The sequence below is a fragment of the Dipteris shenzhenensis genome, chromosome 20 (assembly GCF_047967505.1).
Source record: "Dipteris shenzhenensis isolate YYH24624 ecotype China chromosome 20, Dip_SZ_1.0, whole genome shotgun sequence".
In the NCBI taxonomy this organism is placed as follows: Eukaryota; Viridiplantae; Streptophyta; class Polypodiopsida; order Gleicheniales; family Dipteridaceae; genus Dipteris; species Dipteris shenzhenensis.
In genome coordinates, this window is record NC_141615.1 from 4335370 (window position 1) to 4359120 (window position 23751).

Consider the following 23751-nt stretch of genomic DNA (forward strand, 5'->3'; position numbering starts at 1 on the left):
CTACACAAGGATAAATCCAAAGACACACATGCGCGCGCGTGTGCACACACACATTATGTGTCTTTTTCAAATAATCAAACTATTTTTTATGTCCTTTTTTTCATACATGGTTGCCATTTGTAGAAAGGAGTTAAAATATATACATATAGACATATTAAATGTATATCTCTTCTTAATATTTCACACACAGGCACACACACACATGTGCACATGCACACGCATGTCTGCATGCGTGCACACGTGCATAGAGATATGTGCTGACTCACGCATGAGAGAGAGAGAGAGAGAGAGAGGGAGGGAGGGGAGAGAGAGAGAGAGAGAGAGAGAGAGAGAGAGAGAGAGAGAGAGAGACAGAGAGAGAGAGAGAGAGAGAGAGAGAGAGAGAGAGAGAGAGTCTAACCTTAGACATAACGTTTTAAAACAATATCTTTTGTTTCTTTAATTATGTTTAAAAAAACTAAAGACACATGCACATGTATAGTATATATACCATGTATATACACACATACAATGCGATGGAAAATGTTCTTTCCTACTAAAGCAATGCTAAGGATCAACCAACATCTAACAAGTCCTTAACTCGTTGTAGACGGGTCATGCAATATCTTTTGTTTCTTTAATTATGTTTAAAAAAACTAAAGACACATGCACATGTATAGTATATATACCATGTATATACACACATACAATGCAATGGAAAACGTTCTTTCCTACTAAAGCAATGCTAAGGATCAACCAACATCTAACAAGTCCTTAACTCATTGTAGACGGGTCATGCTACTCCTATGTATAAAGAAAACATAGCAAAAAATAAGGTACATCTTCTCTCTTTCTCTATAAGGCGCTTTCTACTTGGAAGCTTGGAACCCTTCAACACTAAGATAGTCTTAGCCGTGCACAATGCTTAGGTTGGACCTCCTCCCCCATCTACATCAACCTATGTCTCATGGTCTCTTAAGAATGAACTCTCAATGTTGATTAAAGGAGCAAGTCTAGACTACATTATCTTCCCTCGAGAGGACATGAGTACATGGACTGCAAACCATCAAGTGGGCATTATGAGAGAGTAAGAGAGTATGCATATATTTACAACATAACATTAGCATGCTAAAATATGTTGTCTCAAAATCTACGACTTTAAAAGAAGACATTAATGTCCCATGAATTTTAAGCTTCAAAATATCGCCACACCATTAGGTCTAGAAATATAATTGTTGTTCCAGGTTAATATTTTGGGCTTTGATTGGAACTCCCTATTAGTTATAGGCATGAAAAAGTTTATCATACTTGGGCTGGATCATAATTTGCAATTGTTTTAACTATTCTTTTCCTAACTTGAATTTTGAATGCAATAGCCATAGACTAATCCATGGCTTTGGAACTATTCTAGCTTCTCTGGATGCAAGAAGACAACAGAGCTTTGGACCAATCGACAAAATGCAAAGAGGCTACTTTGCATGAAACTGAGAGGATAGTACAAATTGCTAATGCAAAGGCCTTTATGGTCATGATGGATGATCAACAAAATGGAAACTAGGAGCTAATCAAACACATGGAGAGTTGGCAGGAGCACCCACTTCAGGGATCTTGCTTAATGTTTTACCTTCTTTCGTATACATACTTTACTCAAACAAATTTTCTTTGTATTTATTAGTTGCTATGTATAGGAGAAAAATAAGATACTAGACAAAATACATAGTCAAAAGACCATGGATATCGAGAAATTGAGCACTATCGTGGCAAAGATGGAGGAGGAAATTATTATCGGTGTTGCTTCTACAAATGTTGTCCATGATTACCAACGACAAATATAGGGATTAGAGGTAAGCAATGCTTTAGGATTCATCTTTGTCACTTTATCATGGAGCTATATGTGGCTCAATTACAATTCACTCTCACGAAGAGAAGAAACCATTATAGTGGGGGTTCACATGAGCTAACATTATAACAAATAGAGTTGCGATGGTTGTAGCAATTGAATGGAAAGATGCTAACTACATGGTCATGTGATTTTTGTAGGTGAATATTGTCTATAGTATGAGAGGGTGGAAGGCCCAAGGGACCTTATATATGTAAATAAGATGAAAACCCATCAGAGATTCCATCCTTATTAGTGTTGAATGAAAATCAATTTCAACTCCAAATCATCTAACCATGATTGCCCCCCCCCACTTTGAGAGCAGGATCATCATTGACTCAGAGCACAAGCATTAGCACCATTATTTTACTACACAAGGATAAATCCAAAGACACACACATGCCCGCGTGTGCATACACACATTATGTGTCTTTTTTAGATAATCAAACTATTTTTTATGTCCTTTTTTTCATACATGGTTGCCATTTGTAGAAAGGAGTTAAAATATATACATATAGATATTAAATGTATCTCTTTTTAATTATGCATTTTTATTTCACACATGGGCACACACACACATGTGCATGAAGGGGCAAATTGATGTTGTGTATGTGTGTGTGCCTATGGGCTTGGAGTCCTGTGCAAGAAGTGTGTGAGTGTAGGTGTGCTAGAAGGTTCTAGTTAGGTGTGTCAGGTTGGTGTGATGAGTGAGTGATCATAGGAGGTGATTGATTGAGATAATCAGGGAGATGATTGTGGATCTGAGATACCTACATGGAGGCAGTTGCCTATATATATAACCACTCTTGGAATAAAGATTACATTTTGTGTCTCATTGTTTCTATATGGATTTACACGTTGTATCAGAGCTTGCTGAAGATTTTAGTGCCTTTGAAGAGATTCTTTGAAAATTCCCTCTAGATTCTCTCTTCTTTCCAAATGGAGTTTTCTTCTTCTCCTTCCTTCCATGAATTTCCTTAAGCTCATTCTCCTCCTACAAGCCACCATTGCTCCAGCCCTTTTAAGTGTAGATTCCTCTAGTTAGGGTGCCCTTCCACCTGAGAGGAATTGAAAGATTATGACCCCTATAGCCCATGCTTACACTCGCCCTATCCCGTGCCATTTCTGATGATACAGCTTGCTGGAGCCACCATTTCAAAAACGGTATGAGGTGCACTTAGGTGACCCTATGGCTACCTGTTGGTGAATTTTGAGAGCAAATGGACCAAGGAATGAGGAGAAATTGCAGAAAAACCAGTCGGGTTTTTCAAGGAGACATGTTTTTGGAGGTGGAGAAGATGCTGTTGCCCCTGGAGGTGTGAAGCTCTTTTTGGCCTGAGATTTGCATTGAGTCTTCTACTCCCAAGGATCATTAATTGTGCACTAAATGCCCTCTGGTTGATGCCTTGTGGTGTGAGGTAGCAATCCTCCAAGGTTACTCTGTTTCTGCAAGCATTTCTTGACTATTTTTTTGAAAATAGATGCTACACTAAATGCTAAGTTGATGCTTGAGGAGTTAGAATTCAAATAAGAGATTCAGAGATTTCTTTTTCAAATCAGAAGTTCAATTGATGTTGATTTCTTAACAAAATGCCAAACTCTCAATCTTCTTCTTCAAGTACCAAGAAGACTACAAAGACAAAGTATAAGGTAAAGAAGACCCTAGTTAAGAGGTTATGGGAGAAACCAATTGGTTATGATTATGCCAAACAATTAGGTTTTTCATAATTCTTATCTTGCAATTTGCATCTATATGGTGAAGGTGATTTTTTTGTTCAGAAAGATTGACCTTTTGTAAAGGGATTAGACATTGCCATTATTTTGGTAAGACCTTCCTAAATGGCTTCCAAACTAAAAATAGATACGTTTGAAGAAGAGGGGTTCCACACTTGGCAAACAAAACTGAAGTTTATTCTCATGAAAAAGGGAATATGGAAGGTAGTAAATGGCAAAGAAACTAACCCTGCAACTAGAGAAGGAGAAGCTTCATGGCTTCTAAAAGATGAAAAAGCTCTTGCTATAATTGCTCTTGGTCTGAGTGATTCCTTTATTCATCACATTGATAGATGTGAGACTGCTTATGCTGCATGGACTCATCTTGAGCATGTGTTTGAAGCACATGGAAGATGCTCTAAGTATAGCTTGCTTATCAAGTTCTCTGACTTACAATTGGATAGGGGGGAGTCCATCTCTTCACATCTAAATTCAATGAAGAGCATTTTGACACAGTTATCTGGCATCAAGTTTAATCTCGATGAAGATATTGTCATTGCCATCTTACTTAGAAGTCTCAATGAAGAATATGGCACTGTTGTAACCACACTCACCAATATTCTAGAGGTAAAAGTCTGGTAGAAATCAAAGCATCACTCTTGGAGGAGGAGAGAAAGATCAAACAAAGAAGTGGGTATATTTGGCCAAAAGCAACTTAAGCAACTTCAACTTCTGCACATTTCCAATTTTATGCTCTCTTGGCATTTCACTCAGTGAGAGGCAAATGATAGATATATCATTCACCTTGTTTCCCTCTCTAGCGGAGGGGATGCGATCGCTGGTAAAACACTTATGGACGTTTAGAGACCGTGGATGGAGACGAGATCGAGCGGCGGAAAGGGGAGCCCTAGAAGGGGCTGGAACCGTGGGATGGGGCAGAGATCGGACGGCGGGAAGGGGGGGGGCCTCCTTTAAAGGGCGGCAGAGAGTAGAAGCGGCCAGCCATCTCTCGCCTTCGCCTGCTCCTCTGCTGCTCTTCCTCCCACCTGCCTTCTTCTTCTTCTTCTTCTTCTTCTTCTTCTTCTTCTGCTCTCCTAGGACCTTCCAAGCATCTCATCTCCCTCGCGCCATTTCCACTTTTCGAATAGTGCACTAGCGGCCCTCCTCTTCCCTGTCACTGCCTCGTTCTGCATAGATCCGCCCCTCCTTTCTCGCATCTACCTCCCCGTTCACTCCTCTCCCAGCAGTCGGGGCAGGCCGCCTCACCCAGATGTGTCGCAGGGCCACACTATCATAGATCTGGCCTGTTGCCTACCCTAAGGACTTCCCCTTCCTTGCTTCACCCCCTTGCCGGTCTTCTGTATGCCAAGCGCCTCCTCATTGCATGGCTTCGGTAGCTGTGGCCACCCATGAAGGCTATCAGCAGCGATTTCTTGGTCGCATGTCCTCATCCAACAGGACGAACAAGTTCCGGCGAGCTCCCGATAACATGGTAGCGGTAGATACCAGCAGGGAGAGGGGATATACCGCCATGAAAGCGGGGGTTCCTTACTTCGAGGCAGCATCTGACGACTCATCGACCTTCAATCGGAAGTCGATGAGCTTGAACGCAGACCCCGCGAAAGAGTCGCGGAGGAATGACACTGATGGGAACCAGCATTTCGGTGCAACAATTTTGACTGCACACGCTACTGTTTCTGTATCAGGAATGACCCGTTCCGAGAGAGCGGAGCTCCGTAGCAAGCTGAGGCGGGAGCTCGAGCGGCTTAGAATTTTGTCCTGCAAGCTCGAAGCAAGGGAATGTCAGATCAGGAGTCAATCTCAGTCTGTTGGTGTGCACTATAGTTGTAGCGATGCTCAATTCTCTGGGAACGATGCGAAAAGCTGTCCGAGCAGGGAAGTAACTTCCCATCGGATTTCGACTCCAGTGGGAAAGTCTGTGCCGGTTCTCAGAGATATCGGTATCGTTCGCCAGCATAGCTTCTCTACATTCGAGGGGGACTTGTCTCTGAAGGAGAAGCGTACTCCAAAAGCCAATCAGCTGTACCACAACTCGGAGTTTCTCATGGGCAAGGATAAAATGCCTCCGCCTGAGAAATCTAAGTCAAAGCCCAGCTCTGGTTCAAAGAGGGGAGCGCTTTTGAAACTGGATAGCCGTGACAAGAAGCGACCGGTCGTGGAACATTCGCTCAGTCGACAGTTTTCAGACCTTTTGCGGCAGTGCGGGAATTTATTGAAGCGGTTAATGGGGCACAAACACGGATGGGTTTTCAATGAACCTGTCGATCCTGTGAAGCTTGGTCTGTCAGATTACTTTATGGTCATCAAGAGGCCCATGGATCTTGGGACGGTGAAACAGAAACTGAGTAGGAACGACTATTTCACTCCTGTGGAATTCGCCGAGGATGTGAGACTCACCTTTTCCAATGCAATGACGTACAACCCCCCTACGGACGAGGTGTTTGCAATGGCTGACGCGCTGCGTAAACTGTTTGAGGAGAAATGGAGAGTAATCGACGAGAAATACGAGGAGGAGAGGAGTAGGATTGAGGAAGATTTTATGGCACCGTATGAGCAACGTCCACGTCTTCTTCCTGTGCCTGTGTCGTGTGTTCCTGAAAGGCTTCAAAGACAGGAGGTGTCGGATCAATCGCAAGTGAAGTCCAAGAAGAAGACACCGGCTTTGAAAAAGCTTTCCGTTTCTAATTGTAAACCCAAAGCTCATCCGAAGCCAAGGAGAGAGATGACATTTCAAGAGAAAAAGAAACTAAGTGCTAACCTGCAGCTTCTGCCTATGGACAAAATGGATCACATCGTACAGCTGATGAAAGAGAAGAACCCGAATCTCAATCAAAAGGGGGACGTCATTGAAGTTGATATTGCCACATTTGATAAAGAGACTCTTTGGGAACTTCATCGCTATGTCACTAACTGCATGAAGGCCGCAGGGAAGAACAAGAAAGAGTCCCAATCTTTGTCTGTTGCCGGAAGCCAGGTACGAGCTGCCTTTGTTTGTGGTCGGGAAGCTTGCAAGTGTATGAATGTGTCCTCTGCAATATGCAAGCGTAATTTTCATCTCGTTTTGGTTATTGACAGTTTGGAGATGGTCTTGCTGACTTAGCCTGCAAGGGGCGGAAAGGTATGTTTTGTGTGGTATTGTGATAATTTTTAGAAACCCTTTCAATTCTGATGAAGTGCTATTCAGAACTAGGCAGCCTAATGACAAGGGTTCCAATTGCGTAGGTGATCCTGGTGATGAGGATGTGGATATTGATGATGACATGCCAGATGCTAGCTTCCCTCCTGTGGTGATAGACAAGGATCGAGGGTATGCTAGTAGATCAAGCACCTCGGGAAGCTCAAGTAGTGATTCAGGATCTTCTAGTGGTTTGTATTTCTCCAGGCTTTGTGCTTCTGTGTAAGAAATGGCTGTTTGTGTTTTGGAATAGTACTAGTTACAAGTGGTTGTTGCTTTGGATGACCAACTGTGACTTACAGCATCCCTATTTGTCTCTTCTGAAATATGGCCTCAATTTTATTTTCCTGCCTTCGATGTTGATTTCACTTGCTGGATTTATAATGTGCTGGTTCTTGTGGTCTACAGACTCGGACTCAGGCAGCTCATCTGGCAGTGACAGTGATGCTGGTGATGCACAATCAGCAGACAGGCGGTTTTAAGCTTTCTGAGGGAGTTTCCTAATAGATTGGTGGTGAGATGTCAACTTAAACCAATGCCTATGGTGGGTTACAAAAATTGCTTGCTAAAGATTCAGCAGGGTAGGTTAATGCAGAGTTTTCGAGTCCCCAACGTTTCCTGCTTTCTTTATTACATGTTGGCCTGCTTTCTTTATTACATGTTGGCCTTTCTTTAAGACTTGTTTCAACGGAAGATCTGATTCTAGATTCTCTTATGACAGGTATCTTGCGAACGGGCCTTCACAGCAGTCTGCAAATGCTTACTCATTCTGCTCTCCCTATTCTACTGGTCGATTTTTTTGGCTCAGGTTTTTATAGTAAGCTTCAAAACCTCTCTCTTGAAATTGCCTAGATGTTACATTAGAATGTTGCATCTGAGAAATGCTGAAATGTTTGAGCGAAGTTTCTTAATTGGCCCTGTAACACCTCTTGAAATTGCCCAGATGTTACTTTAGAATGTAAGCATCTGAGAAGCTCAAATGTTGGAGTGAAGTTTCTTAATTGGTCCTGTAACAGTGAATGGCTTTGGGAGGTTTTCCACCTAAGTGCAGGTTTCTGGTTCCCATCTAAGCATATTCATGGGTTGAGTGTGAGGTTGTGCTTACGTGTGCGTGTGTGGGTGGTTTCTTCTCTGAGGTAACACATTGATGGGTTGCAAGTTTATCTGCAAATGTAAGTAAAATTATTAAATATGAAGCTTGGTGATCCTACATGTCTCACATGTTTGTACTACAAGCTGTGGTTCCCATCTGGTGGTGGTTTCTCATACAAGACAGCCCTGTCATTATATTTGAGCCTTAGGCGTGCTTGTTCCCACTGTGGTTTCCCATGCAGGATAGCACTGGCACCGGTCTTCAGCTGGAGGCATGCTTGTGTTAGCCACCACTTTGGCAACATTTTTCCCTGCTGTTCTTGAGTGCCTTCTGTGCTTTGTCTCAATTTTGCATGTGCCCACATGGTATGCCAGTTTCAGCTTCCTCTTGGCAGGCTGTAATGTATTAAGGCTTTGAAGAACTCTTTGCCATTTTTATCTGAGTTTCTTTAAAGTCCCATATATCAATTGTTTGTCATAACTCTTCTATGCCCAATAAATGTATAAATTGGTTCCTTCACTCTTTCTATGCCCCGTGTGAAGATGGAAATGCATTAATTGGAATTGCAGCTGGTCTCAAGTCTAATCTCTTCTCCTATTGCTTAGCTTCATGTGGAAATTTCCTGACCATCTATGTGGTTCTTATTTTGCAACATATCTTTATTCTATTTAGTTTTTGATATTTCCCTGGAAGTAAGCTATTAAACTGTCCAGCACGCTACTCTCCTTGGGGTCTTTCCCAATTTGGGAAGTCTTAAGAGCTGTTGTAGAACAAACCTGTTGTGTTCTTCCCTTGTTTCTGGAAACTTTGAAATAATATATGTACCATTGAACATCGGCAAGTTCACAGCTGTGCCTCTGTTGCTTGAGTTCTACCTACCTCTTAACCTACCTCTTAGAGTCGCTCATATTGAAGGGTTACATCAAGACTGGGTCTTATGTGGGATGAGTGGGTAAGCTTTTTGGCTGTGCCATTGAAGGTTGCTACTAGACCAAGGTGATCTAACAGGAACGGTTGTGGTCTGTGTAGATGCACCGGGTGAGTATAACAGCCTTGTTCTAATTGGAGATTTGCCTTTTAACATGGGCTTGACACTAGGACCTTTTGTTCAGGAGGTGATGTGGATGTTTGTGGTCGATGTAGATGCACCGGATAGACACTATGGCCTTTTATTAAGAAAGGGTGTAACAATGCCCGTAACTGTATGGTGAGGTTATGGGACAAATGATTGCTCAGAAATGAATAGTACTGGTTTATCCCCAGGGTATTTGTTTGGAAGTCATAGCTTTTTGGATAAAAGATCATGCTTGTTCAAAAGTTAGGTATTTGGATAAAAGATTGTGCTTGTTCAAATCTATCCCAAGGGAAAATCTATAGATGGATAGTGAGTACCTTTTTAGTGCCTAGGTTTTGTAGATTTGACTCAAGCTATGTGGATTTGCAGTCTGAGGATACTTGCGATGTTGTATCCTGAGATATTTGTTGATCCAGGTTGTAGGAGTCTGCCTCCTGGTCAGACACAGATGTAATGCTATGTTAATTCTATCCCTTCTTTTGGGTTCCAGGGTGTTTGTTGCAGATTGTAGTAGCATGCATCCTGGTTGGACATAGATGTTATGATATGCTTATTTCCATCGCTTCTTTTAGTCCCAGGGTTTTTGTCCTCCTTAGTAAGAGCTGGATTCCCTCTACCAACATTTAAATGTGAGCATTTTTTTCTTGTGATTATGTTGTAATTATAGATTTTCATTGTTCCAGATATAGTAGTAGTTTGCCTTGTTGAATAAAAATTCTCTACGTGGGCATCATTCCCTTCTGGTTGGACACATGCTATGATATGTTTATTCTACCCCTTCTCTCGGGCTAAAATGTTCCTTCCTGTTGTGAATTTTTGAGAGTATGAAGTTGCCCCCTTTGTGGCACTTATAAGTAACAAGCTGAACTGCATTTATGTTTTGGAGTGTTTATTTTGTAGCTAAATATAGTTTCAAAAATAGTCTATGAATGTATTGAAAATTGAAGACATTCTGTCACTCAACTGTAACGAAGCTCGCATTGGCAAAAAATGAACAAAATAGAGCATGGTGCAACTGTAAGGAGAGTATTCTTATCCGTGGTGCTCAATATATATTGTTTTTGTATCAAATGGTTCTCTTTTTGCAGGCTAAATGGCTTGGAGAGATTCAGAATGTGTACATTATACGTATTGCTCATCAAAAAGGTTCCATGTCCTGCCAGTTGCATAATTGCGACTACTGCACATTGGACAGATGTCTTTAGGATTGTATTCCATGAATCTGTATTATATGAACATTCCAAAGTTGAGTGTTCAATATGTATCGTACAAATTGGACTGCATTATGCATTAAGGGCATGCAAAATGCCAAACATGTACATAGTTTTGAGCCTTTGCACTGTCTAATGTCACTGCATGCTCCTTCCCTTTCTAACAATGGTATAGGGAGGTTTGGGAATGATTTCTAGAGATTTAGGGGAAAAATTGAAGAGAGTGTAAGGAGTGCCACATGGCTTTGTGAGGGTGGACGATTGTAGAGAGAGGTAGATGCATCGTGAGGATAGAGAATAGATCAAACAAATATATGGTAGCAAATCAAACAAATATATTGTAGCAACTAGAGTGCTAGGGTCTCATGTTTCCAATGGATCACAAGGTGTGGGCTTTGCATGAGGGGAAGAGATGTGTTGTTGTAATCTAAGTGCTAGAGTGTGACATGGCCAAGAGATACAGTGGTGGTTCCAATTGCATCATGACACATGGCATTGGGTTGCGAGGGGCTTTAAAAGTGGTAGAAGTTTGTAGTAGACATTTATAAAGGTAAGAAGGTGATGGCATAATCTTGTTGATGAGGTAGTATAACACAATTGGCTTTGAGTGTGTAGGTTGGGTATTCCAAGTTGCAAGAGAAGCTTGATAAAATGATGATTTCAAGGCATAAGATTAGATTATGAAGCTCTAAGCGGAGAAGATCCTCCTCCATTGAGTGAGATTTGGGGTGTCTTTGAGAGAAGGCTCTCATATGAGTTCTTGGAAGTTCCCTCTTTGTAAGAGGGAGAAGCTTTATGGTGCTTGCTTGTGATGAAGTTTGCGAGACCTCGGATATTTGTTGCTTGCCAACACTTGAAATCTATTTGATAGCTCTACGGATTTTGTCTGTCACCTTAGCTCTCAAAGTTTGGTTGTCTAACAATTGTGCGGATGATCATCTCACTCCTAGTCCTATCCATATCTCCTAGCACTTTGATTTTTGTTACACTTGAAGTTTGTCTTACAACATCTAGTCGAGCTTTGAGACTATTTTTGATCATCCATCAAAAGATTTTGTTTAACTTGAGCATGGAGCATATCATACATGTATTTGTGATTGTATTTTTGATTTTTTTAAAAATTAGAGCATATTCTCATTATCATTGTAGAAACTTATACAAATAGTTTAAAAATCATCTAAAATTATTAATGAAAAGTTATTAGAAATATCTCTCTAATGTGGAGGGAAAGATTATGTTTAGATTACAATACTATTTTTGCAAATGTTTAACATAATTCAATAAATTCAATAATAATGGAACTTAATATTTTAAGTATGTTCTAACAAAGTAAATATATTAACTTAAGGTGTTGCATGTTCTAACAAAGGAAGTATATTAATTCTAAGATGTTGCATATCAACATTGTCTAATATATGATGTCACAAGCTCATAGAAATATGATGTCACAAGCTCATAGAATAATGATATTTTTTTAATAATTCATTAAATTGAATAATAATTTGACTTAATATTTTAATTATGTTTCAAAGATAATTAATTATGTAAATATATTAATTCTAAGGTGTTGCACATTAACATTGACTATAATTCATTAAATTGGATAATAATTTAACTTAATATTTTAAATGTTCCAAAGATAAGTAAATATATTGATTTTAAGTTGTCTCACATTAACATTGACTATAATTCATTAAATTGGATAATAATTTAACTTAATATTTTAAATGTGTCAAAGATAATTAAGTAAATATATTGATTCTAAGATGTCTTACATTAACATTGTCTATTGTATGATGCTACAAGCTCGTAGAATAATAATATTTTTAAGACTTTCATATAATTTATTCAAGAGTATTAAATGCGGGAGGAGAAATTTAATGGATTTTCAAGATATTATTTTTACATATGTTTTTAAGATCTTGATTTAATATAATAATTTTTTTAATATGTTTTTAAAAAAATATAACAATAATATTTTAAAGATAATATATTTAAAAATTAAATGCACAGAGAGAGATCCACACACTTTGCACACTTATCTTGCAAGTCTTTTATAAATTAATAAATGGAGCTATTTCTATTTACTAGTACAAGAAGACATTCTCTATTGGATACCTTTGTGCATACATATATTTTTCCACCTCAAAGACTAATTATAAAAGGGGCATTAGATACGCATTCCCTCACATGTGTACATACAATTAGGCGAATAGGGTAATAAGCCATGTGGGTTATTAATACTTTTGCCAAAGAAAAAACATTCGAAGGAAGATGAAAGAAAATTAAATTAGACGAACATCAATTGAGCTAATGTATTGCTTTAGAGAACTTTAATAAATACTGTAACCTATGTTTATTTATGTTGGATGTGTTGAGTTTGTGTGTGTGTGTGTGTGTGTGTGTGTACACGTGCATGTATCCAATCTTTAGACTTTGTGGATGAAGTTGGGATTAAACTTTAGTTTGAACTCTTTCTTTAATATGTTTTTACTACAAGAATGTCTTCAATGTGTGGAGGTAATATTTTAATAACATAAAAACATATAATGAAAAAATTTTATTGTTTTAATATAAAATTTAAGCACTTTTTAAGATAGTATTATTTTTAATGTTTTTACCATAAGAATGTCTTTAATGTGGAGAGAGAGAGAGGTAGGTGCTCAAGCCTTTGCAAAAAGCACCTTTAAGTTGAATTGTGGTCTTTTTGTGCATTGTAATCGGCTTTGCTCCACTTAAATTTTGCTTAGATTAATTGTAATTTGCTAGGTCTTAAAATGGATTGCAATTTTAAATTTAAGGGTTTGGAAACCTATAGAGGGTTATTAGATGAATTTTGAGAGTAGATTAGCAACACAGAGTGTGGAGGTAATATTTCAATTAAATTAAAAAATATAATATAAATATTTTATTGTTTTAATATAGATTTTAACTCTTCGCATTTTGTTTGTCAAGTGGGCATGCCATCAAATTGCTCGCAAAGATTTCTCACCCTAGTGGTGGACCGATTTACCTCGAGTCAAATCGCTCAACTTCGATCTTAAAACACATATTTGCCATTTTATTTAAATAACAATAATCAAAGCAAGCACATTCTTTCTCTCTCTCTCTCTCTCTCTCTCTCTCTCTCTCAATTCTAAGGATGATATTTTTTTGATGTTTTAATAAGCACTCAAGGAGTCTATCAATCTCCATGATTGTGCATGCCTCAAGAAGTGGTGACCCATGCTAGACTGTTTAGTGGACTAGTTGTTGTGCAGGTGGTCGTGATCTACATAGTGGGCATTGAGAGCAACATCTTCGTGGAGGGTTGATTCACGGCGTACTTTTCAATGAGATCATTTTGGTAGTGGCAACTTGCATGCACCGACGACACATGTTTGGCACTATGGGAGGACTTTAATCTGTCCTACCCTATGTAGTTTCGTGTACTACGATTTGTCGTTGGTTTGCCCTTTGGTTTTGTTGGCTCACCTTTCAAGGTGCTTAGCCCACGGGGAATGTGGGAAATGGGCTAACCCTCTTTGGTGCCCCTTTATCATCATTCCTTACATGAGGATGTTTGAAGGATAACACTTGATTGTGTGGATTGAAAACCATTTCAATAGTTCTAGGGCATGTTCTTAATTTCCTTCTATCTTACATCTTTTCTTATTTTAAACTTGCCATGTGTCGGGGAAAGGGGTGTTCCATGTCCTAGGAAAAGAAGAGTATTGCATGGCAAAAGGATGATTTTTAGGAGACAAAAAGAGTTTTTTAAAAGAGTTTTTGGAGCACTTTAAAATTTTAAAATTCTTAGAAAATATAATTAGGTACCTATCGTTTTCATATATGAATACCATGGATTTTATATACATATTTCTGTCTCCCATTCTTTGTGTGCGTGCACACGCACACATCTATGTCTATGGTAGAGGGGATCTTGACATCAAAAGTATTTTAACATCGAACATTGAGACCCAGCGGAGCCCGTCGTAGATGGATTAGGCCACTCGTAAACAAAACAAAAATAGCAAGGAGCAATCCATCTCCATAATTCAAATATAAAATTAATCTAACTTGTAGAACCTTAAAAATATCATTCAAACAAACAAAACTAAATAGAAACATTTGCAAAATGGACATAAAAAAACTTCTCCTACTAATTAACTTTAGGATGATCAAAGTATGAAAATTCCTTTGCAAAAAGCACCTTTAAGTTGAATTGTGGTCTTTTTGTGCATTGTAACCGGCTTTGCTCCACTTAAATTTTGCTTAGATTAATTGTAATTTGCTAGGTCTTAAAATGGATTGCAATTTTAAATTTAAGGGTTTGGAAACCTATAGAGGGTTATTAGATGAATTTTGAGAGTAGATTAGCAACACAGAGTGTGGAGGTAATATTTCAATTAAATTAAAAAATATAATATAAATATTTTATTGTTTTAATATAGATTTTAACTCTTCGCATTTTGTTTGTCAAGTGGGCATGCCATCAAATTGCTCGCAAAGATTTCTCACCCTAGTGGTGGACCGATTTACCTCGAGTCAAATCGCTCAACTTCGATCTTAAAACACATATTTGTCATTTTATTTAAATAACAATAATCAAAGCAAGCACATTCTCTCTCTCTCTCTCTCTCTCTCTCTCTCTCTCTCAATTCTAAGGATGATATTTTTTTGATGTTTTAATAAGCACTCAAGGAGTCTATCAATCTCCATGATTGTGCATGCCTCAAGAAGTGGTGACCCATGCTAGACTGTTTAGTGGACTAGGTGTTGTGCAGGTGGTCGTGATCTACATAGTGGGCATTGAGAGCAACATCTTCGTGGAGGGTTGATTCACGGCGTACTTTTCAATGAGATCATTTTGGTAGTGGCAACTTGCATGCACCGACGACACATGTTTGGCACTATGGGAGGACTTTAATCTGTCCTACCCTATGTAGTTTCGTGTACTACGATTTGTCGTTGGTTTGCCCTTTGGTTGTGTTGGCTCACCTTTCAAGGTGCTTAGCCCACGAGGAATGTGAGAAATGGGCTAACCCTCTTTGGTGCCCCTTTATCATCATTCCTTACATGAGGATGTTTGAAGGATAACACTTGATTGTGTGGATTGAAAACCATTTCAATAGTTCTAGGGCATGTTCTTAATTTCCTTCTATCTTACATCTTTTCTTATTTTAAACTTGCCATGTGTCGGGGAAAGGGGTGTTCCATGTCCTAGGAAAAGAAGAGTATTGCATGGCAAAAGGATGATTTTTAGGAAACAAAAAGAGTTTTTTAAGAGAGTTTTTGGAGCACTTTAAAATTTTAAAATTCTTAGAAAATATAATTAGGTACCTATCGTTTTCATATATGAATACCATGGATTTTATATACATATTTTTGTCTCCCATTCTTTGTGTGCGTGCACACGCACACATCTATGTCTATGGTAGAGGGGATCTTGACATCAAAAGTATTTTAACATCGAACATTGAGACCCAGCGGAGCCCGTCGTAGATGGATTAGGCCACTCGTAAACAAAACAAAAATAGCAAGGAGCAATCCATCTCCATAATTCAAATATAAAATTAATCTAACTTGTAGAACCTTAAAAATATCATTCAAACAAACAAAACTAAATAGAAACATTTGCAAAATGGACATAAAAAAACTTCTCCTACTAATTAACTTTAGGATGATCAAAGTATGAAAATCCCTTTGCAAAAAGCACCTTTAAGTTGAATTGTGGTCTTTTTGTGCATTGTAATCGGCTTTGCTCCACTTAAATTTTGCTTAGATTAATTGTAATTTGCTAGGTCTTAAAATGGATTGCAATTTTAAATTTAAGGGTTTGGAAACCTATAGAGGGTTATTAGATGAATTTTGAGAGTAGATTAGCAACACAGAGTGTGGAGGTAATATTTCAATTAAATTAAAAAATATAATATAAATATTTTATTGTTTTAATATAGATTTTAACTCTTCGCATTTTGTTTGTCAAGTGGGCATGCCATCAAATTGCTCGCAAAGATTTCTCACCCTATTGGTGGACCGATTTACCTCGAGTCAAATTGCTCAACTTCGATCTTAAAACACATATTTGTCATTTTATTTAAATAACAATAATCAAAGCAAGCACATTCTCTCTCTCTCTCTCTCTCTCTCTCTCTCTCTCTCTCTCAATTCTAAGGATGATATTTTTTTGATGTTTTAATAAGCACTCAAGGAGTCTATCAATCTCCATGATTGTGCATGCCTCAAGAAGTGGTGACCCATGCTAGACTGTTTAGTGGACTAGGTGTTGTGCAGGTGGTCGTGATCTACATAGTGGGCATTGAGAGCAACATCTTCGTGGAGGGTTGATTCACGGCGTACTTTTCAATGAGATCATTTTGGTAGTGGCAACTTGCATGCACCGACGACACATGTTTGGCACTATGGGAGGACTTTAATCTGTCCTACCCTATGTAGTTTCGTGTACTACGATTTGTCGTTGGTTTGCCCTTTGGTTTTGTTGGCTCACCTTTCAAGGTGCTTAGCCCACGGGGAATGTGGGAAATGGGCTAACCCTCTTTGGTGCCCCTTTATCATCATTCCTTACATGAGGATGTTTGAAGGATAACACTTGATTGTGTGGATTGAAAACCATTTCAATAGTTCTAGGGCATGTTCTTAATTTCCTTCTATCTTACATCTTTTCTTATTTTAAACTTGCCATGTGTCGGGGAAAGGGGTGTTCCATGTCCTAGGAAAAGAAGAGTATTGCATGGCAAAAGGATGATTTTTAGGAGACAAAAAGAGTTTTTTAAAAGAGTTTTTGGAGCACTTTAAAATTTTAAAATTCTTAGAAAATATAATTAGGTACCTATCGTTTTCATATATGAATACCATGGATTTTATATACATATTTTTGTCTCCCATTCTTTGTGTGCGTGCACACGCACACATCTATGTCTATGGTAGAGGGGATCTTGACATCAAAAGTATTTTAACATCGAACATTGAGACCCAGCGGAGCCCGTCGTAGATGGATTAGGCCACTCGTAAACAAAACAAAAATAGCAAGGAGCAATCCATCTCCATAATTCAAATATAAAATTAATCTAACTTGTAGAACCTTAAAAATATCATTCAAACAAACAAAACTAAATAGAAACATTTGCAAAATGGACATAAAAAAGCTTCTCCTACTAATTAACTTTAGGATGATCAAAGTATGAAAATCCCTTTGCAAAAAGCACCTTTAAGTTGAATTGTGGTCTTTTTGTGCATTGTAATCGGCTTTGCTCCACTTAAATTTTGCTTAGATTAATTGTAATTTGCTAGGTCTTAAAATGGATTGCAATTTTAAATTTAAGGGTTTGGAAACCTATAGAGGGTTATTAGATGAATTTTGAGAGTAGATTAGCAACACAGAGTGTGGAGGTAATATTTCAATTAAATTAAAAAATATAATATAAATATTTTATTGTTTTAATATAGATTTTAACTCTTCGCATTTTGTTTGTTAAGTGGGCATGCCATCAAATTGCTCGCAAAGATTTCTCACCCTAGTGGTGGACCGATTTACCTCGAGTCAAATCGCTCAACTTCGATCTTAAAACACATATTTGTCATTTTATTTAAATAACAATAATCAAAGCAAGCACATTCTCTCTCTCTCTCTCTCTCTCTCTCTCAATTCTAAGGATGATATTTTTTTGATGTTTTAATAAGCACTCAAGGAGTCTATCAATCTCCATGATTGTGCATGCCTCAAGAAGTGGTGACCCATGCTAGACTGTTTAGTGGACTAGGTGTTGTGCAGGTGATCGTGATCTACATAGTGGGCATTGAGAGCAACATCTTCATGGAGGGTTGATTCACGGCGTACTTTTCATGAGATCATTTTGGTAGTGGCAACTTGCATGCACCGACGACACATGTTTGGCACTATGGGAGGACTTTAATCTGTCCTACCCTATGTAGTTTCGTGTACTACGATTTGTCGTTGGTTTGCCCTTTGGTTTTGTTGGCTCACCTTTCAAGGTGCTTAGCCCACGGGGAATGTGGGAAATGGGCTAACCCTCTTTGGTGCCCCTTTATCATCATTCCTTACATGAGGATGTTTGAAGGATAACACTTGATTGTGTGGATTGAAAACCATTTCAATAGTTCTAGGGCATGTTCTTAATTTCCTTCTATCTTACATCTTTTCTTATTTTAAACTTGCCATGTGTCGGGGAAAGGGGTGTTCCATGTCCTAGGAAAAGAAGAGTATTGCATGGCAAAAGGATGATTTTTAGGAGAAAAAAAGAGTTTTTGGAGCACTTTAAAATTTTAAAATTCTTAGAAAATATAATTAGGTACCTATCGTTTTCAAATATGAATACCATGGATTTTATATACATATTTTTGTCTCCCATTCTTTGTGTGCGTGCACACGCACACATCTATGTCTATGGTAGAGGGGATCTTGACATCAAAAGTATTTTAACATCGAACATTGAGACCCAGCGGAGCCCGTCGTAGATGGATTAGGCCACTCGTAAACAAAACAAAAATAGCAAGGAGCAATCCATCTCCATAATTCAAATATAAAATTAATCTAACTTGTAGAACCTTAAAAATATCATTCAAACAAACAAAACTAAATAGAAACATTTGCAAAATGGACATAAAAAAACTTCTCCTACTAATTAACTTTAGGATGATCAAAGTATGAAAATCCCTTTGCAAAAAGCACCTTTAAGTTGAATTGTGGTCTTTTTGTGCATTGTAATCGGCTTTGCTCCACTTAAATTTTGCTTAGATTAATTGTAATTTGCTAGGTCTTAAAATGGATTGCAATTTTAAATTTAAGGGTTTGGAAACCTATAGAGGGTTATTAGATGAATTTTGAGAGTAGATTAGCAACACAGAGTGTGGAGGTAATATTTCAATTAAATTAAAAAATATAATATAAATATTTTATTGTTTTAATATAGATTTTAACTCTTCGCATTTTGTTTGTCAAGTGGGCATGCCATCAAATTGCTCGCAAAGATTTCTCACCCTATTGGTGGACCGATTTACCTCGAGTCAAATTGCTCAACTTCGATCTTAAAACACATATTTGTCATTTTATTTAAATAACAATAATCAAAGCAAGCACATTCTCTCTCTCTCTCTCTCTCTCTCTCTCTCTCTCTCTCTCTCAATTCTAAGGATGATATTTTTTTGATGTTTTAATAAGCACTCAAGGAGTCTATCAATCTCCATGATTGTGCATGCCTCAAGAAGTGGTGACCCATGCTAGACTGTTTAGTGGACTAGGTGTTGTGCAGGTGGTCGTGATCTACATAGTGGGCATTGAGAGCAACATCTTCGTGGAGGGTTGATTCACGGCGTACTTTTCAATGAGATCATTTTGGTAGTGGCAACTTGCATGCACCGACGACACATGTTTGGCACTATGGGAGGACTTTAATCTGTCCTACCCTATGTAGTTTCGTGTACTACGATTTGTCGTTGGTTTGCCCTTTGGTTTTGTTGGCTCACCTTTCAAGGTGCTTAGCCCACGGGGAATGTGGGAAATGGGCTAACCCTCTTTGGTGCCCCTTTATCATCATTCCTTACATGAGGATGTTTGAAGGATAACACTTGATTGTGTGGATTGAAAACCATTTCAATAGTTCTAGGGCATGTTCTTAATTTCCTTCTATCTTACATCTTTTCTTATTTTAAACTTGCCATGTGTCGGGGAAAGGGGTGTTCCATGTCCTAGGAAAAGAAGAGTATTGCATGGCAAAAGGATGATTTTTAGGAGACAAAAAGAGTTTTTTAAAAGAGTTTTTGGAGCACTTTAAAATTTTAAAATTCTTAGAAAATATAATTAGGTACCTATCGTTTTCATATATGAATACCATGGATTTTATATACATATTTTTGTCTCCCATTCTTTGTGTGCGTGCACACGCACACATCTATGTCTATGGTAGAGGGGATCTTGACATCAAAAGTATTTTAACATCGAACATTGAGACCCAGCGGAGCCCGTCGTAGATGGATTAGGCCACTCGTAAACAAAACAAAAATAGCAAGGAGCAATCCATCTCCATAATTCAAATATAAAATTAATCTAACTTGTAGAACCTTAAAAATATCATTCAAACAAACAAAACTAAATAGAAACATTTGCAAAATGGACATAAAAAAGCTTCTCCTACTAATTAACTTTAGGATGATCAAAGTATGAAAATCCCTTTGCAAAAAGCACCTTTAAGTTGAATTGTGGTCTTTTTGTGCATTGTAATCGGCTTTGCTCCACTTAAATTTTGCTTAGATTAATTGTAATTTGCTAGGTCTTAAAATGGATTGCAATTTTAAATTTAAGGGTTTGGAAACCTATAGAGGGTTATTAGATGAATTTTGAGAGTAGATTAGCAACACAGAGTGTGGAGGTAATATTTCAATTAAATTAAAAAATATAATATAAATATTTTATTGTTTTAATATAGATTTTAACTCTTCGCATTTTGTTTGTTAAGTGGGCATGCCATCAAATTGCTCGCAAAGATTTCTCACCCTAGTGGTGGACCGATTTACCTCGAGTCAAATCGCTCAACTTCGATCTTAAAACACATATTTGTCATTTTATTTAAATAACAATAATCAAAGCAAGCACATTCTCTCTCTCTCTCTCTCTCTCTCTCTCTCAATTCTAAGGATGATATTTTTTTGATGTTTTAATAAGCACTCAAGGAGTCTATCAATCTCCATGATTGTGCATGCCTCAAGAAGTGGTGACCCATGCTAGACTGTTTAGTGGACTAGGTGTTGTGCAGGTGATCGTGATCTACATAGTGGGCATTGAGAGCAACATCTTCATGGAGGGTTGATTCACGGCGTACTTTTCATGAGATCATTTTGGTAGTGGCAACTTGCATGCACCGACGACACATGTTTGGCACTATGGGAGGACTTTAATCTGTCCTACCCTATGTAGTTTCGTGTACTACGATTTGTCGTTGGTTTGCCCTTTGGTTTTGTTGGCTCACCTTTCAAGGTGCTTAGCCCACGGGGAATGTGGGAAATGGGCTAACCCTCTTTGGTGCCCCTTTATCATCATTCCTTACATGAGGATGTTTGAAGGATAACACTTGATTGTGTGGATTGAAAACCATTTCAATAGTTCTAGGGCATGTTCTTAATTTCCTTCTATCTTACATCTTTTCTTATTTTAAACTTGCCATGTGTCGGGGAAAGGGGTGTTCCATGTCCTAGGAAAAGAAGAGTATTGCATGGCAAAAGGATGATTTTTAGGAGAAAAAAAGAGTTTTTGGAGCACTTTAAAATTTTAAAATTCTTAGAAAATATAATTAGGTACCTATCGTTTTCAAATATGAATACCATGGATTTTATATACATATTTTTGTCTCCCATTCTTTGTGTGCGTGCACACGCACACATCTATGTCTATGGTAGAGGGGATCTTGACATCAAAAGTATTTTAACATCGAACATTGAGACCCAGCGGAGCCCGTCGTAGATGGATTAGGCCACTCGTAAACAAAACAAAAATAGCAAGGAGCAATCCATCTCCATAATTCAAATATAAAATTAATCTAACTTGTAGAACCTTAAAAATATCATTCAAACAAACAAAACTAAATAGAAACATTTGCAAAATGGACATAAAAAAACTTCTCCTACTAATTAACTTTAGGATGATCAAAGTATGAAAATCCCTTTGCAAAAAGCACCTTTAAGTTGAATTGTGGTCTTTTTGTGCATTGTAATCGGCTTTGCTCCACTTAAATTTTGCTTAGATTAATTGTAATTTGCTAGGTCTTAAAATGGATTGCAATTTTAAATTTAAGGGTTTGGAAACCTATAGAGGGTTATTAGATGAATTTTGAGAGTAGATTAGCAACACAGAGTGTGGAGGTAATATTTCAATTAAATTAAAAAATATAATATAAATATTTTATTGTTTTAATATAGATTTTAACTCTTCGCATTTTGTTTGTCAAGTGGGCATGCCATCAAATTGCTCGCAAAGATTTCTCACCCTATTGGTGGACCGATTTACCTCGAGTCAAATTGCTCAACTTCGATCTTAAAACACATATTTGTCATTTTATTTAAATAACAATAATCAAAGCAAGCACATTCTCTCTCTCTCTCTCTCTCTCTCTCTCTCTCTCTCTCAATTCTAAGGATGATATTTTTTTGATGTTTTAATAAGCACTCAAGGAGTCTATCAATCTCCATGATTGTGCATGCCTCAAGAAGTGGTGACCCATGCTAGACTGTTTAGTGGACTAGGTGTTGTGCAGGTGGTCGTGATCTACATAGTGGGCATTGAGAGCAACATCTTCGTGGAGGGTTGATTCACGGCGTACTTTTCAATGAGATCATTTTGGTAGTGGCAACTTGCATGCACCGACGACACATGTTTGGCACTATGGGAGGACTTTAATCTGTCCTACCCTATGTAGTTTCGTGTACTACGATTTGTCGTTGGTTTGCCCTTTGGTTTTGTTGGCTCACCTTTCAAGGTGCTTAGCCCACGGGGAATGTGGGAAATGGGCTAACCCTCTTTGGTGCCCCTTTATCATCATTCCTTACATGAGGATGTTTGAAGGATAACACTTGATTGTGTGGATTGAAAACCATTTCAATAGTTCTAGGGCATGTTCTTAATTTCCTTCTATCTTACATCTTTTCTTATTTTAAACTTGCCATGTGTCGGGGAAAGGGGTGTTCCATGTCCTAGGAAAAGAAGAGTATTGCATGGCAAAAGGATGATTTTTAGGAGACAAAAAGAGTTTTTTAAAAGAGTTTTTGGAGCACTTTAAAATTTTAAAATTCTTAGAAAATATAATTAGGTACCTATCGTTTTCATATATGAATACCATGGATTTTATATACATATTTTTGTCTCCCATTCTTTGTGTGCGTGCACACGCACACATCTATGTCTATGGTAGAGGGGATCTTGACATCAAAAGTATTTTAACATCGAACATTGAGACCCAGCGGAGCCCGTCGTAGATGGATTAGGCCACTCGTAAACAAAACAAAAATAGCAAGGAGCAATCCATCTCCATAATTCAAATATAAAATTAATCTAACTTGTAGAACCTTAAAAATATCATTCAAACAAACAAAACTAAATAGAAACATTTGCAAAATGGACATAAAAAAGCTTCTCCTACTAATTAACTTTAGGATGATCAAAGTATGAAAATCCCTTTGCAAAAAGCACCTTTAAGTTGAATTGTGGTCTTTTTGTGCATTGTAATCGGCTTTGCTCCACTTAAATTTTGCTTAGATTAATTGTAATTTGCTAGGTCTTAAAATGGATTGCAATTTTAAATTTAAGGGTTTGGAAACCTATAGAGGGTTATTAGATGAATTTTGAGAGTAGATTAGCAACACAGAGTGTGGAGGTAATATTTCAATTAAATTAAAAAATATAATATAAATATTTTATTGTTTTAATATAGATTTTAACTCTTCGCATTTTGTTTGTTAAGTGGGCATGCCATCAAATTGCTCGCAAAGATTTCTCACCCTAGTGGTGGACCGATTTACCTCGAGTCAAATCGCTCAACTTCGATCTTAAAACACATATTTGTCATTTTATTTAAATAACAATAATCAAAGCAAGCA

At 37.7% G+C, this 23751-nt stretch overlaps 1 protein-coding gene across 3 annotated transcripts; it reads left to right on the forward strand.

Moving 5' to 3' along the window:
• The first annotated feature begins 4629 nt into the window (after window positions 1–4629).
• Window positions 4630–10344, forward strand: LOC147889153 (transcription factor GTE4-like). Of its 3 annotated transcripts, XR_015542854.1 has the most exons (6): window positions 4630–6566; window positions 6668–6710; window positions 6815–6958; window positions 7176–7348; window positions 7489–7584; window positions 10024–10344. XR_015542854.1 is itself a non-coding variant. In XM_087391238.1 (5 exons), exons 1-4 carry the CDS (start codon window positions 4956–4958, stop codon window positions 7247–7249), a joined length of 1872 nt encoding a protein of 623 aa, XP_087247364.1. In that variant the 5' UTR covers window positions 4630–4955; the 3' UTR covers window positions 7250–7281; window positions 7489–7967. The 3 variants fall into 3 exon arrangements, 1 of the variants encoding a protein (XP_087247364.1); XR_015542853.1 differs by lacking the exon at window positions 10024–10344 and having other exon boundaries at window positions 7489–7967; XM_087391238.1 differs by lacking the exon at window positions 10024–10344 and having other exon boundaries at window positions 7176–7281; window positions 7489–7967.
• Window positions 10345–23751: the final 13407 nt, after the last annotated feature.